The 14220-nt window shown below is 40.6% G+C and overlaps 1 protein-coding gene across 3 annotated transcripts in view; it reads left to right on the forward strand.

Moving 5' to 3' along the window:
• ssx2ipa (synovial sarcoma, X breakpoint 2 interacting protein a) overlaps positions 1 to 14220 on the forward strand; it is a 100570-nt gene that overhangs the window by 77309 nt on the left and 9041 nt on the right. The window contains exons 9-13 of one of the 3 annotated variants that reach the window (XM_059983725.1): positions 1090 to 1240; positions 4883 to 5016; positions 8044 to 8217; positions 9485 to 9602; positions 11596 to 11761. In XM_059983725.1, coding sequence (XP_059839708.1) covers positions 1090 to 1240; positions 4883 to 5016; positions 8044 to 8217; positions 9485 to 9602; positions 11596 to 11761 — 743 coding nt within the window. The remainder of the gene's footprint in view (positions 1 to 1089; positions 1241 to 4882; positions 5017 to 8043; positions 8218 to 9484; positions 9603 to 11595; positions 11762 to 14220) is intronic. The other 2 variants (XM_059983726.1, XM_059983727.1) reach the window with 2 other exon arrangements.

A 14220-nucleotide genomic window follows, 5' to 3' on the forward strand; every position in this document is an offset into this window, starting at 1 on the left:
CGCATGACCTCTAGTTGCAGCCTCACCCAACCTCAGTGGGAAAGTCCTGCCTGCAGTTACCCTATCAATACCCCTCATAATTTTTTATACCTCTAACAAATTTGAATGCCTCACCTTCTGGTGGGTATAAATAATTTTAAGCATTTAATGGTGGGCTTGAATTTGGATATTCTGACTCTGAATCACACATGCCTTTCTGCAGGAAGCAACTTCATAATATATCCCTTAAATTCATTCTCCTTTTTTTTATTGCTCGGGTTTCTCTGAACAATACATTTCTCTGAAAGTGTAATCTGAACAATTACATTTTTTCAATGTAATTCTATTTTAATAGTTTGATCTTATTGGATAAACTAAAATTAAAATGTAAATGTCAAACAAGCACCTGTTGCTGTTTGCCATTCTAATTGACAATTTGATTTCATAGCTGTCAATTATTAGTAATGGTTTAGAATTAGTTCAAGTTACATTGGAGTTCAATTATCAGTGGTGGAGATGGGGAACATGTGGTACTTGATTCATCCATTTGGTTACTGAACCAACAAAGCGCTAGTTACTACCTCAATATAGCAACACTATAACCACTTGCTCTAGAATGGACTAATTTTTTTAGAACTATACCTCACACAAGTAGGCCCTTCAACCCATCTATTCCATGGCCAATCTATTAATCTGCTTAATCCCATTGATCTGCACCAGGACTATAGCTCTCCATACCTCTCCCATCCATGTATCTTTCCAAACTTCTCTTGCATGTTGCAATTGAACCCGTATCCACCACTTCAGCAGGTAGCTCATTCTGCACTCTCGACCACCCTCTTAGTGATGAAATTCCCCTTAAATATTTCACTTTTTGTGCTTAACCTATGATCTCTAGTTCTTGTCTCACCAACCTTTGTCTCAAACATGTTCTTGTATAATTTGTTTAATTATTTCTTGTGAATGCTTTATTTCTGTTGTGTACCTGTACTGCTGCTGCAAGTAAATTTTTATTACACATGTGCATATGATAATCTTGACATTGACTTTGAAGCCAACTCTGTAGATGCTTTAATTTCTGTCACCTAAGAAGTGATTTTGATTTGACAGCCCGGGTCAGACAATGAAGAGGATTCTCATGAGTCAAATAAGGAAAACAGTTTGGAGCTGTCGTGTGATGAGGTGCGGGAACAACTGACAAACAGCATTCGGCAACAGTGGAGAATGCTGAAAAGCCATGTGGAAAAATTGGACTCACAAGGTTAGCCTAATCTGTATATGATAGTACAGCTGAAGACAGCTTCCTGATTTGAGGTCGAGGTTAATGAGTTTTGGGGGGAGAAAAATGGTAATAATAGTTGATTCCAAACTAACGGATATCTGGGAATACAGATCCATTATTCCTTGTAAGTGGCATCACATGTTGGCCTTCATGAGTACTGAGTACACGTGTTGGGATGCTATGTTGATATTGTATAAGGTGTTGGTGAGACTTGAGGGGTACCTTCTCCTCGTTCTCATGTTCTTTCCAACAGAAACCCTTGGAAAGCAATGAAAAGATGCTTTCTATTTGGTCAAGTTATTCTCAAGTTTTGCAACTGACTATAAGAATAAGGATTCTCTTTCCTGTTGAAAAAGTTCAATATCTTTGGTCAGTTTTCTGATGAGATGCTCTGGCAGGCTGGGCACTTTTTCGTTACTGTTTCTCATACATTAAGTTACCTGCAGGATTTTATTTTAAATATATTCCTTTTCAGAAAATTTGAGTAGACGTCGTTTGAACAGAGATCACTACAGTTCGCGTATCCTCTGCAGGGATTTGTTATGTATGGGTTAGCATGCCACTATTACAACTTGAGGTGTTGGAGTTCAATTCGGGTGTCCTCTGTAAAGAGACATTGTGTGTCCTCCATGAGGAATGCAAGGGTTTCCACTGGGTGTTCCAGTTTCCTTCCACAGTCCAAACTTGCTGGGTAGGTTAATTGGTCATTGTAAATTATCTTGTGATTTGGTTCGGGTTAAATCAGGGTTTCTGAGGTGGTGCAACTCGAAGGGCCTATTTCGTGCTGTATCTGTACCTGTAAATAAAATGGGTAAGGGGTTAGTTAAAAGGCAAGAGAGTTATAGAGCATTACAGCATAGAAGCTGGTACTTTGGCCCAATTTAGTATAAGCTGAACTGTTATTCTGCCTATTCTCATTGACCCGCATCTGGAGCATAGCCTTCATACCCCTCCCATCTATGTACCTATCTGATCCCGCGTCAAACCCGCGTCCACCACTTCCGTTAGCAGTTCGTTCCACACTCTCACCACCACCCTATGAATGAAGAATTTTCCCCTCATGTTCTCCTAAACATTTCACCTTTCACCCTTAACCCATGACCTCTAGTTCTAGTTTGTTCCTTAAACCTAGACTATATTCACTATTTGTAACACTTTACTGGTCACTCGTTTACAAATGTTAGAGATGGTTTGTTTTAAATAAATGTGGAAAATGCTTGAAATTCTTAACAGGTCAGGTAGCCATTGTGGAAGGAGAAACAGTTAAGGTTTCGGGTCAAAGAACCCTTCTACATTTTGTGTTGATATTTATTGCTTTTTTGTTTTTCTTTTCTTTTTATGTATTTGGACAACTTATTTTTTTGCACCTTGGTTGCTTGTCTGTTTCTGTCATGTGTGTTTTTACATTGATTCTATTCTGTTTCTTTGTATTTACTATGAATGCCTGCAAAAAAAGGAATCTCAGGTTGTTGTATGGTGACATAAATGAACTTCGATAATAAATTTACTTGAACTCTTCCAGAGAGGAGAAAACAGAAAGCAAGCCACACCCAGGCCAATTGTACCTCCTGCACCTCATAAAGTGGTCACTAAATGTCTGTTTCTGGTCTGCTAGAGTAGCCCATCCACCTCAAGGTTCAACGTGTTGTGTGTTCTGAGATGCTCTCTGCACACCACTGTTGTAACGTGGTTATTTGAGTTGCAGTCAGCGTGAACCAGCCTGGCCATTCACCTCGGTGCTTTCTCATTAACAAGGTGTTTTCAGCCACTTTTGTTTTTATTTACATCTGTTGTGTACCTGTATTTAATATTTCAATAATATTTGATTATATTCTTTGATTAGCATTTTGTTGTTGACATAATGTATTATGGGTTATTTGTAAAAGTAAGTAAATAGCATATGCCAGCATGTGCACACCTTTTGTCTAAAAAAAATAATAAAAAGTAAAAACTGTTAGACATGAAAATCCCAGGAGATCAACGGATTCTGAGATACTCAAACCACCCCGTCTGGCACCAATAATCATTCCATGGTCAAAGTTACTTAGATCACATTTCTTCCCCATTCTGAAGTTTGGTCTGAATAACAACTGAGCCTCTTGACCATGTCTGCATGCTTTTATTCATTGAGTTGCTGCCACATGATTGGCTGATTTAGATATTTGCATTAACCATCAGATGTACAAGTGCACCTAATAATGTGACCTCTGAGTGTATTTTTCACAAATAGTGAAATTTTGGGGATGTATCGGTAGAACAGAATAAACATTTCTGATAGGGTGAGATGAAATGAATAAGTATACCATTTAAAATCTTGTTGCTAAGAGAAGGGCAGTGAAATGTGGCCAGCTGGACAGAGCAGCAAAAAAATAAAATTCTCGATTTATGATGTGGATGAAGTGACTTGTCCAAAAGTGAATTTGAATGGAGTCCAGAAGATTACAAGTGTTCAGAGACAAGGTGTTGTTCCTCAGGCTTGAATGGGGCTCTGTTGCGTCAGTCAAAGAAGTGGGATGGCGTACAAAGCTGTAGACTATTTCCTAAAAAGGAGCAAATTCAAAAATCAGAGGTGCAAAGGATTTCCCCATTCATGATTCCCTAAGGTTAACTTGCAGGTTGAGTCGGTGGTGCAGAAGGCAAATGCAAAGTTAGCATTCTTTTCAGGAGGACTAGAATATAAAAGCAAGGATGTAATGCTGAGGTTTTAAAGTATTGGTCAGACCATGTGGAGTATTATGACAGTTTTGGTCCCCTTATCTAAAAAAGGACGTGCAGACTTTGGAGAGGGTCCAGAGGAGATTCAGGAGAATGATTTGGGAATAAAATGTTTAACATATGAAAAGTGTTTGATAAGAATCTTGCTGGAGTTCAGAAGAATAAGAGGGGGGATCTCATTGAAACCTTTTGAATACTGAAAGGTGTAGATAGAGTGGATGTGGAGAGGATGTTTCTCATAATGGGGGAGTCTAGGGCCAAAGGACACGGTCTCAGAATAGAGGGACATTCATTTTGAATAAGAATAGGGAGGAATATCTTTAGATAGAGGGTGGTGGATCTGTGGAATTCATTGCTGCAGGTGGCTGTGGAGACTAATTCATTGGGTATGTTTAAATTAGAGGTTGATCAGTCATGGTGTGAAAGGTTACGGGAAAAAGGCAGTAGAATAAGCTTGAGAGGGATAATAAATCAACCATAATAGAAGAGCAGAGCAGACTTGATGTGCTGAATGGCCTCATTCTGATTCTATATCTTGTTATCTTGGGGTCTAATGCAGGGGTTCACAATCTTTTTTTATACCATGGACCAATAGCATTAAGCAAGGTGTCCGTGGACTCCAGATTTGGAACCCCTGGTCTAATGAATTGAAATCGTCATCTACAGAAAGCTCAGGACCACCCTGGAGGACTAGAGATTTACAAAGCAGTCAGCAGATCTGCGTTTGAGTTTGTGGAGGAGACCATTTATGAATAAGTAGATGCAAAGCCATGTGAATAAATTGCTGCTTCACCTGGAAGGAATGTTTGGGTTCGTGGATAGTTTGAAGGAAAGACGTATTACATGGGAATCCTTTAATCACCCTGACCCTGGCACTGTTGATTGGCTGAGTTTCTGTTGTTGCAGCCACCTTGAAGTCCAGTTTTCTGAAAGATGACGAAGTGATCAGCAAAGAAGATCATGAGCAGGAAATGGAGGAATTGAAGGATGAAATTCAGCAGTGCCGGGATGTGATCAAAGCCCAACAACACTTGCTACAGGTAGGATTTCCATCTTTAACAGTAAATTTTGTGGACGTGACAATGAATGTTGTTAGGTTAAACATCTGTGACCAAATACTGCACTCGTATCAGACCTGGTATGGTGTCCTAGAGTTCAACCTTAGAGTGGGAATCAATGATCCACTCCTGACACTTGAGTATTAAGTGGCACAGTAGAGTATTGGTAGAGTAACACTTCACTGTGTCAACAACCTGGGTTCAATTCCCACTGCTGTCAGTAAGCAGTTCCTATGTTCTCCCTGTGACCTTGTGGGTTTCCTCTGGCCACTCTGGTTTCCTCTTACATTCCAATGATGTATGGGTTAGCATTAGTATGTTGTGGGCATGCTGTGTTGGCACCGGACGCATGGTGACACTTGTGGGCTGCCCCAGCACCACCTCAGAATGTGTTGCTCATTGACATAAACAACACATTTCACTACATGTCTTGGTGTTTCAATGTACATGTGACAAATAAAAGATCATCTTTCATCTTTTAGAATATGGATGCTTTTCATTTCCTGTAAACCACTAGCCTTTAATTTTTTTTTCAGTCTCGTATTTCCAATAACTCCCCATGAATTAACATGTAGAGTATAGCTTGGGAAAACATGCGAATAACCAGACAGCACTATGGTCAGGATCACATTAGAGCTACTTTATCCACAGCATTTCGTGTCTCAACACTGCTGTGGTTTGATTCTCTTCTTGAGATAATTTTTTTAAAGATTAGTTTAATTTGTCACACATCAAAACATACAGTGAAATGCATCATTTGTATCAATGAGCAACACAATCTGAGGGCAAATACTATCAACCATAATGGAATGGCCGAGCAGAATGGCCTAATTCTGCTCCAATGTCTTATGGACTTATTTAACTTTTATGGAATATACAATGCAGAAATGGATTACTCTTTTTCACTTGTGGTGTTTCTGTTTTATATCAGCCTGATAGTTCCTGGAATGGTTCACGTAAAGTATTAATGCTTTAATATAACCAGTCATGGTCTTAGCGCAGATTCCTGTGGCACTCAGGAACAGTTACAGGTTGCCCTGCAGAAAATAGCCCGTTCATCCCTGCATTGACTATGGTTAGCCAAATTTTTATTCCTCCAGATGTATTATCTCCAACACTCTGCTCAGATCTTAGTTTTATGAAAACTGGTTTCCCTCTATCCACTTAAGTTCAAAGTATGTAATACCATATACAACCCTAAGATATTCTGCACGTATTTACAGGAACAATATACATTTTTCTTAAGCAATCATCACTACTGGGGCTTGGGCTGTCAACAGCAGCTTGCCAGAGTCCTCAGTCCTAGGCTGAAAGAAGATTGATCGGCCCTGTGGCTTCTGCTTTCACCACAAGATTTGATATGTCTTCTAAGTGAAGATTCATCCCCTTCCAGAGATGAGGTCTCTGGTGATTCTGTAGCTCTGGAGTTCTACAGGATGGGGTTGCTAGTTGCATGTCCAAACCTCCTTTCATAGCTGAGCATGGGACCATCCGTGGTATACATAGCATTTCCAAAAAAACAACTATACAGAAACAGACAAAGGCGAACACTTAGCTGATACTTCCTGAAAGAACTTATTAACTTTCTCAATCTGTTTTACTGGGTTAGTAACTGTTTATGTTCATACACAGTTTCATTATCTTGAGTGCATCCGATTCCTGACATACACACAAGACCATAAGATATAGAACAGAATTTGACTATTCATCCTATCTAATTGGCTACCCCATTCAGTGATGGTGACTTTTTTTCCCAAGCCCATTCTCCAGTTTTCTCCCCATAAGCCTTGCCCTTTACCAGTCAAGAGCCTATCAATTTCCACCTTAAATACATCCAATGACTTGGCCTCCTCAGCCGCATGCAGCAACAAATACCAAGGATTCACCAACCACTGGCTGAAGAAATACTGCTCAACACAGTAAAGGCACAGCCCTATATTCTGAGGCTGCACCATTTGGATCATAGAATCTCCTGGTTTATAATGTTTGAACTTGTAAATGCCTGCCTCAGTTAGCATTTTTCATTTGTGGGAGACATTCATAATAACATGTATATTTAAAATGTGTGTTGGTCAGGATCTTCAGCATCTGCAAAATCTCATATTTATATTGAAACTCCTGCATTTGTTGGAGGAGTTCAGAACAGTTTAAATGCCAGATACTGTTATTTGCTGCAACTTCTGTAGATGGTTTTGTTGAGCAATTTATTTTACAATGGAGTTTAAATTGATGTGATAGTTTGAAACAGTTCTCTAACCCCACCTTCCTGATAATGGGCGCAGATTGGTGTTCTCTATTGTGTTTTGCCTTTTTGTTTTGTTCTGCTGCTTATCCCTGCAAGAGTGACAAGTGCTGCATCTGCCCCTACATCTCCTCCCTCACCTCCATTCAGGGCCCCCAGCAGTCCTTCCCAGTGAGTCATCACTTCACACGAGTCTGTCAATGGTTTTGTGCTCCTGATGTGGCTTCTCCTACATCGGTGAAATGTGATTCAGATTTGGAGACCAGCTAACTAATGTGTCTGGTGCTCCTGGTGCAGCCTCCTCTACATCGGTGAGACCTGACGCAGATTGGGGGAGTGCTTTGTTGAGCACCTCTGCTCCATCCTCCACAAAAGGGAGGATTTCCCACTCGCCACCCATTTCAATTTGACTTTACAATTCAACATGTTAGTCCATGCCTCTTCTACTGCCGCACTCAGGGTGAGGAGCAACACCGCTTATACCGTCTGGGTAGCCTCCAACCTGATGCAATGAACATCAATTTCTCTAACTTCCAGTAATTTCTGCTCCCTCCCCTTCTCCCTTTTTCCATTTCTCAGTCTGGCTTCCCTCTTGCCCTTTCTCTTCTCCTCACCTGCCCATCACCTCCCTCTTCCCTTTCTCTGTGCAACATTACCTTATGCTCTTGACCTCCTTTTGATCCTTTTCAGAGGTATTAAATTCACATTAATAAGCTAAAAAAACTAGTCATTTTTCAGATTTGACTCTTTGTCTTTTCTTTGCAAAGCAACAGTTTAGTACACAGTGTGACGATGAAACAGCTGTACTTTTGCGGGACTGCTACTTGCTGGATGAAAAGGAACAGCTGAAAGAAGAGTGGAGATTGTTTAATGAGCAGAAAAAAAATTTTGAGAAAGAGAGGAGGAACTTTACAGAAGCAGCCATTAGACTCGGTCATGAGGTAGCTATTTAACATTACATTTGGTTCTGTTCTCTGAATTAGCCTGGTCATCCTAAAGACAAAATAAAGCAAAATTTTTAAAAATTAAGATAAAAAATGATTTGGCTTAATTTGTCCCATGTATATTGAAATATAGAGTGAAAAATGTTTGCTTGCATTGGGAATGTGTTTGGGGGCAGTCTGCAAGCGTTGCCATGGTTCCAGTGCCAACATAGTATACCCATGATTCACTAAACCTTACACATACATCTTTGGAATATGGGAACAAACCAGAACACCCAGAGGAAATCCATGTGGTCACAGGGAGAATGTGCAAATTCCTTGCAGACTGTAGCAGGAATTGAGCCCTGGTCTTAAAGCTGGTAAAGTGTTGTGCTATCTGTGTAGCCCCATAGTATAGAATTTGGGTCCTTAGTAGAAGATTGGAGCAAACCTTCAAAAAGGTACAAAATTATGACTCTTCAGTCAATTGGGAGCATGGATTTGTCACCATGAAAGAGTGAAAATAAGTTTCTTTCCAAATCCGACAGAATTAATAATCTGAAATTGTAGTATAGAAGGTCAGTGCAATGTGAAATGGAGAAAGATGTGTTATTTAGATTATTGTCTAATACACAGGTGGTTCTAATGGCATAGTTTCTAGAGCTATGATCACTGCAGGTTGTAACTAGTACAAATTGTGTGGTGATTCTGTACAAATGTGCAATTCTCCTGCCTTCTCCCTGGAACCTTTAACACCCTTACTAATCCATCAACCTCTGCTTTAAACCACAGTCATCAATGGCAATGGTTCACCACTCTCTGGCTAAAGAAATTCCTTCTCTTCTCTATTCTAAATAGATGTCTCTCTATTCTGAGGCTGGGCTGTCTGGTCCTAGACTCGCCCACTATAGAAAGCATCCTCTGCATGTTCACTCTAGGCCTTTCAATATTCAAAATGTTTCAAAGAGATTCCTTATTCTTCTAAACTCCAGCCAGTAATTTTATATTGGTGAACCATTAAATATAGTTGTAGAGTACTTTGTGGTGCATGCTCATGTTACTAGTTGTCAGAACTATGATTTGATAGATCCAGAAAAGATATTTTGTGATTCTGATGAGTGATTCTTGGTTTTAGAACTTAGTTCTGAGGAAGGGTCTCAGCATGAAATTTGACTGTCTGTCCCTTCCATAGATGATGTCTGACCTGCTGAGTTCTTCCAGCAATTTGTCTGTTACCCTGGGTTTCCAGCATCTGATTTATGGCTTTGTATGTTTCTGTCTGCAGAGGAAGGCCTTCGAGGATGACCGAGCGATGTGGTTGAAGCAACAGTTCTTGAACATGACTCCTTTTGTGGAGAGCAAAAGGCCAAAAATAATGAAACCACACAGTGCCTTGTCTATTAGTGAGTTTTGTAACTATGTAACCAGTACTTGAGCAGTTGTTGGCAAATTATGTCTCCATTTTGGTCTTGTTGGCTTCATTTGTCTTGCAATATGATGACTGGAGCTAATCATCTTCTCCGGTCTGATTCACAGATTAGTCCTGAGCTATTTCTTTGAAATGTTCCAAAGTTAATCCAGTCCGGTCCACATAGTAAAGATTTAAAACTCTCTGCATAAATATATATCTCCCAGCATTTCAAACAAAATCAGACAGAAATACTCATCAGATATCCGTGGGAGGAGTTAACTGGCCTTAAATCTATCTAAAATTAATTGGTAAATTGTTTTATTATTGTAACATAAGACCATAAGGCATACATTTGGCCCATTGAGTCCACTCCACCATTCAGTCATGGCTGATTTATTTCCCCCCTCAACTCATTCTTCCCATAACCTTTGATGCCTTGACAAATGAAAAGCCTTATCAATATCCGTTTTAAATATACCCAGTAACTTGGTCTCCACAGCCGTCTGTAGCAATGAATTCCACAGATTCACAACCCTCTGGCTAAAGAACTAGTTTGATAACAAATGTACTTTGAATCCTTGTCTCTGTTCTGCAAGGGACGTCCATTTCTGAGGCTCTGCCATCTGGTCATACACTATTCTAGAACATGTACCAATGTATAGTGAAAAACTTTGTTTTGCCTATCATGCATGCAAAGTATTTAATTACAGCAGTGTGTCAAAGTAGTACAAAGGTAAAACAATAGAATGCAGAATTAAGTATAGAGACAGTGCAGTGCAGGTGGATAATAACGTGCAAGGCCATGATGAGGTAGCCTGTGAGGTCAAGAGACTGTATTAGTATAATAGAAATCATTCACTAGTATGGTAATAGCAGAATAGAGGCTATCCATGAGCCTGGTAGTACATGCTTACAAATTTAACTTTGTTTTTCTCCCCCCTCCACAAACGTGGCCTAACCTGCTGAGTATTTCCAGCCTTTTGTGGTTTGCAGCTTTGTCATTTTTGTATTGATTCTGCCCCCCAGAGCTCCTTCTCAAATGATCTTATTATAAAGATTATTTGAGATTTCCTGTTTGGAATGAAGGGACCCTTTAAGCTGGAGTACACATGAGGTACAGAAGCTGAAGACCCACACTCAATGTTCTGGGAACATTCAGTGTGGGTCTTTTCCTCCACCATCAGATTCCTGAATGGCCCATAAACAGTGTTTCACTACTTTTATTCCTTTTGTATGATTTATCTATACTATTGTAATTCAGTAATTTTTTGTATTGCTGCTGCAAAACAGAAATTTTCACAACATTTGGCATTTGTTAATAATGACTAATAAGATAGGCTCTCGACCTCCCATTCCATTTCGTTATGTCCTTGCACATCATTGACTGCATGCACTGTCCTTGCTCTGTAACTGTAAATATTTTGTATTCTGTTATTGTTTTCCCTTGTATTTTTATTTAAAGATACATTACAGTAACAGGCCCTTTCAGCCCAACAAGCCAGTGCCTCCCAATTGTACCCATGTGGCTAATTAACCTACTGACCTGTACATCTTTGGAACGTGGGGGGGTGGGGGGGTAACAGCAGCATCCCTAAGAAACCCATGCAGTCATGGGACTAGTCTGCAACTCTTTACTGAAACCATTGGGAACTGAACATGGGTCTCTGCCATTGTACTAACATTAGGGTAATTAACCTACTGACCTATGCATCTTTGGAATGTTGGGGGACACCAGAGCACCCAGAAGAAACCCATACAGTCATGAGGAGAATGTAGCAATGGGAACAGAACCTGACTCTCTTGCACTGTAATAACACTATGCTCATTGCTGTACTACCTTGCCACCACTTTAAACACAGTACTTCAATGGACCACGTAAAGATTTGATCTGGATGCAAGACAAGATTTTCACTGTACCTTGATATGTGACAATAATAAATAATTTACTAAATGTATCTAATGATAACACATTAAATATCTTCCAGGTCCAGAACAAGAGAAACGCAGAGTACAGATGCAGCCAAATATGCCAGCTTGCTTTGGATCTAATAGTACTACACAGGAAACTCCAAGAAATACCAAATTTCCTTCATTGAAGAGTGCCACAACTGCAGAATCTGGTAGAAAAGGATGTCTCAGTCCAGGCTCGAGGTGTGTAGCAAAATTCTTTTGAGGGTATAGATAGGATGAATCTCTTCTCTCTCAAGTCTGTCACCCCTACTGGGGCATAGGCTGCTGAAAGCAGCTTGCCAGAGTCCTGTGACCTGGACCCATCCTTCAAGTTGTCCCCAAGTGTAGTCCATCAGTGAAGATCTTTTTCATCACTGTGGAAGACACTAGCAGTGTGCCAGATGTTGAAGGGTGTGATGGAAGAGAAGTGAGTGCAGTTACTATTATAAAGGAGAAGGTGCTCAAAAAGCTGAAAGACGCAAAGGTATGTGAATCACCCAGACCAGATGAAGTGCACTCTAAGGTTTTGAAAAAGTTAGCGGTAGAGATTGTGGAGGCAGTAGTGATCTTTCAAAAATCAGTGGACTCTAGCATGGTGCCAGAGAACTGGAAAATTGCAAATGTCACTCCACTCTTTAAGAAAGGAGGAAGGCAGCAGAAAGGAAATTTTAGACCAGTTAGCCTGACCCCGGTGGTTGGAAGATGTTGGAGTCTGTTGTTAAGGATGAGGTTATGGAGTACTTGGTGACATAGGACAAAGTCAGCATGGTTTCCTTAAGGGAAAATCAAGCCTGTCAAACCTGTTGCAATTCTTTGAAGGATTACAAGTAGGATCAATAAAGGGGATACAGTGGATGTTGTACATTTGGACTTTCAACAAGCCTTTGTCAAGGTGCCACACATGAGGCTGCTTACCAAGTTAAGAGCCCATGGTATTTCAGGAAATTTACTAGCATGGTTGGAGCATTGGCTCATTGATAGGGGGCAGCAAGTGGGAGTAAAAGGATCCTTGTCTGGTTGGCCGCCAGTGACTGGAGGTGTTTCACAGGGGTCAGTGTTGGGACCGCTTCTTTTTATGCTGTATATAAATGATTTAGATGATGGAATAGATGGCTTTTTTCCTAAGTTTGCAGATTATTTGAAGATTGTTGAAAGGAGAAGTAGTATTGAGGAAATGGGTAGGCTGCAGGACTTGGACATATTAGAAGAATGGGCAAAAAGGTGGCAAATGAAATACAGTGTTGGAAAATGCATGGTCATGCACTTTGGTAGTAGAAATAAATGTGCAAACTATTTCCTAAACAGGGAGAAAAATCCAAAAATCTGAGATGCAAAGCGACTTAGGAGTCCTTGTGTAGAATACCCTGAAGTTTAACTTGCAGGTAGAGTCAGTGGCGAGAAAGGCAAATGCAATGTTAGCATCCATTTTAAGAGATCTAACATATAAGAGCGGGGATATGATGCTTAGGCTTTATAAGGTAACTGGTGAGGCCTCTCCTTAAGTATTGTGAACAGTTGTGGGATGCTCCCCTCAGAAGAGACATGCTGGCATTGGAGAGCGTTCAGAGGAGGTTCACAAGGATAAATACGAGAATGAAAGGGTTATCATGTGAGGAAGATTAATAGCTCTGGGTCTGTACTCATTGGAATTTTGAAGGGTGAGGAGGTATCTCATTGAAACCTTTCAACTGTTGAAAGGCCCAGAGAGAGAAGATGGGAAAAGGATGTTTCTTGTGGTGATAGAATCTAGGACAAGAGGGTACAGCCTCAGGGTAGATGGACATCCATTTAAAACAAATGTGGAGAAATTTCTTTAGCCAGAGGGTGGTGAATTTGGAACTTATTACCACAGACAGCTGTGGAGGCCAGGTCATTGGGTGTACTTAAGGCAGAGCTTGATAAGTTTTTGATTGGACGCTGCATCAAAGTTCATGGGGAGAAGGCCAGGGAGTGGGATTGAGGAGGGGGAGAAAAGGATCAGCCATGATTGAATGGCAGAGCAGACTCAGTAGGCAAAATGGCCTAATTCTGCTCCTATGTCTTATGGTCTTTTCTGTCCCAGAGATGAGGTCTTTGGGGTTTCTATTAGCGATTCTGTAGCTTTGGGTTTTTAATGGGGTGCATTTGCTAGCTCCCTTCCCATCCCTCCTTTTGCAGGCAGGCTTTTACCACTAAGGTTGGTTGAGACTAGAACTAGAGGTCATGGGTTAAGTGTGAAAAGTGAAATGTTTAAGGGAACATGAAAAGCTAGGGTTTTGCACAGTGCTGTACTTGGCAGTGTGGAACAGAGTGAGTTTGTAAACTGGAGCAAAGGATGTTGAGAATGGTGAGGGTGAAGTGCTGCAGGTGGGGTGTGGGACAGGTGGCAGAGGAGGAGTGTCGGGACCCCCCCCCCCACGGGTGACGTAGGTGCAGGCGCACTCAGTCCTGAGACAACAGACAAGGTCTTTTGATTCCAAGCAATTGCTTTATTGATCATTACAGAATGTCACTCTGGTGCATCCCATTCCATCCCTTTTTCCCAACCATGATTTCTTTCTCCCTGTCATCTTCCCACTTTCGGTCCACAATAGAGACCTATATCAGATTCACGTTTATCATTCCTCACATATGTCATGAAATTTGTTTTTTTTGAGGCAGCAGTACAGTGTAATACATAA

Source organism: Hypanus sabinus, chromosome 11 (assembly GCF_030144855.1).
Source record: "Hypanus sabinus isolate sHypSab1 chromosome 11, sHypSab1.hap1, whole genome shotgun sequence".
Classification (NCBI taxonomy): domain Eukaryota; kingdom Metazoa; phylum Chordata; class Chondrichthyes; order Myliobatiformes; family Dasyatidae; genus Hypanus; species Hypanus sabinus.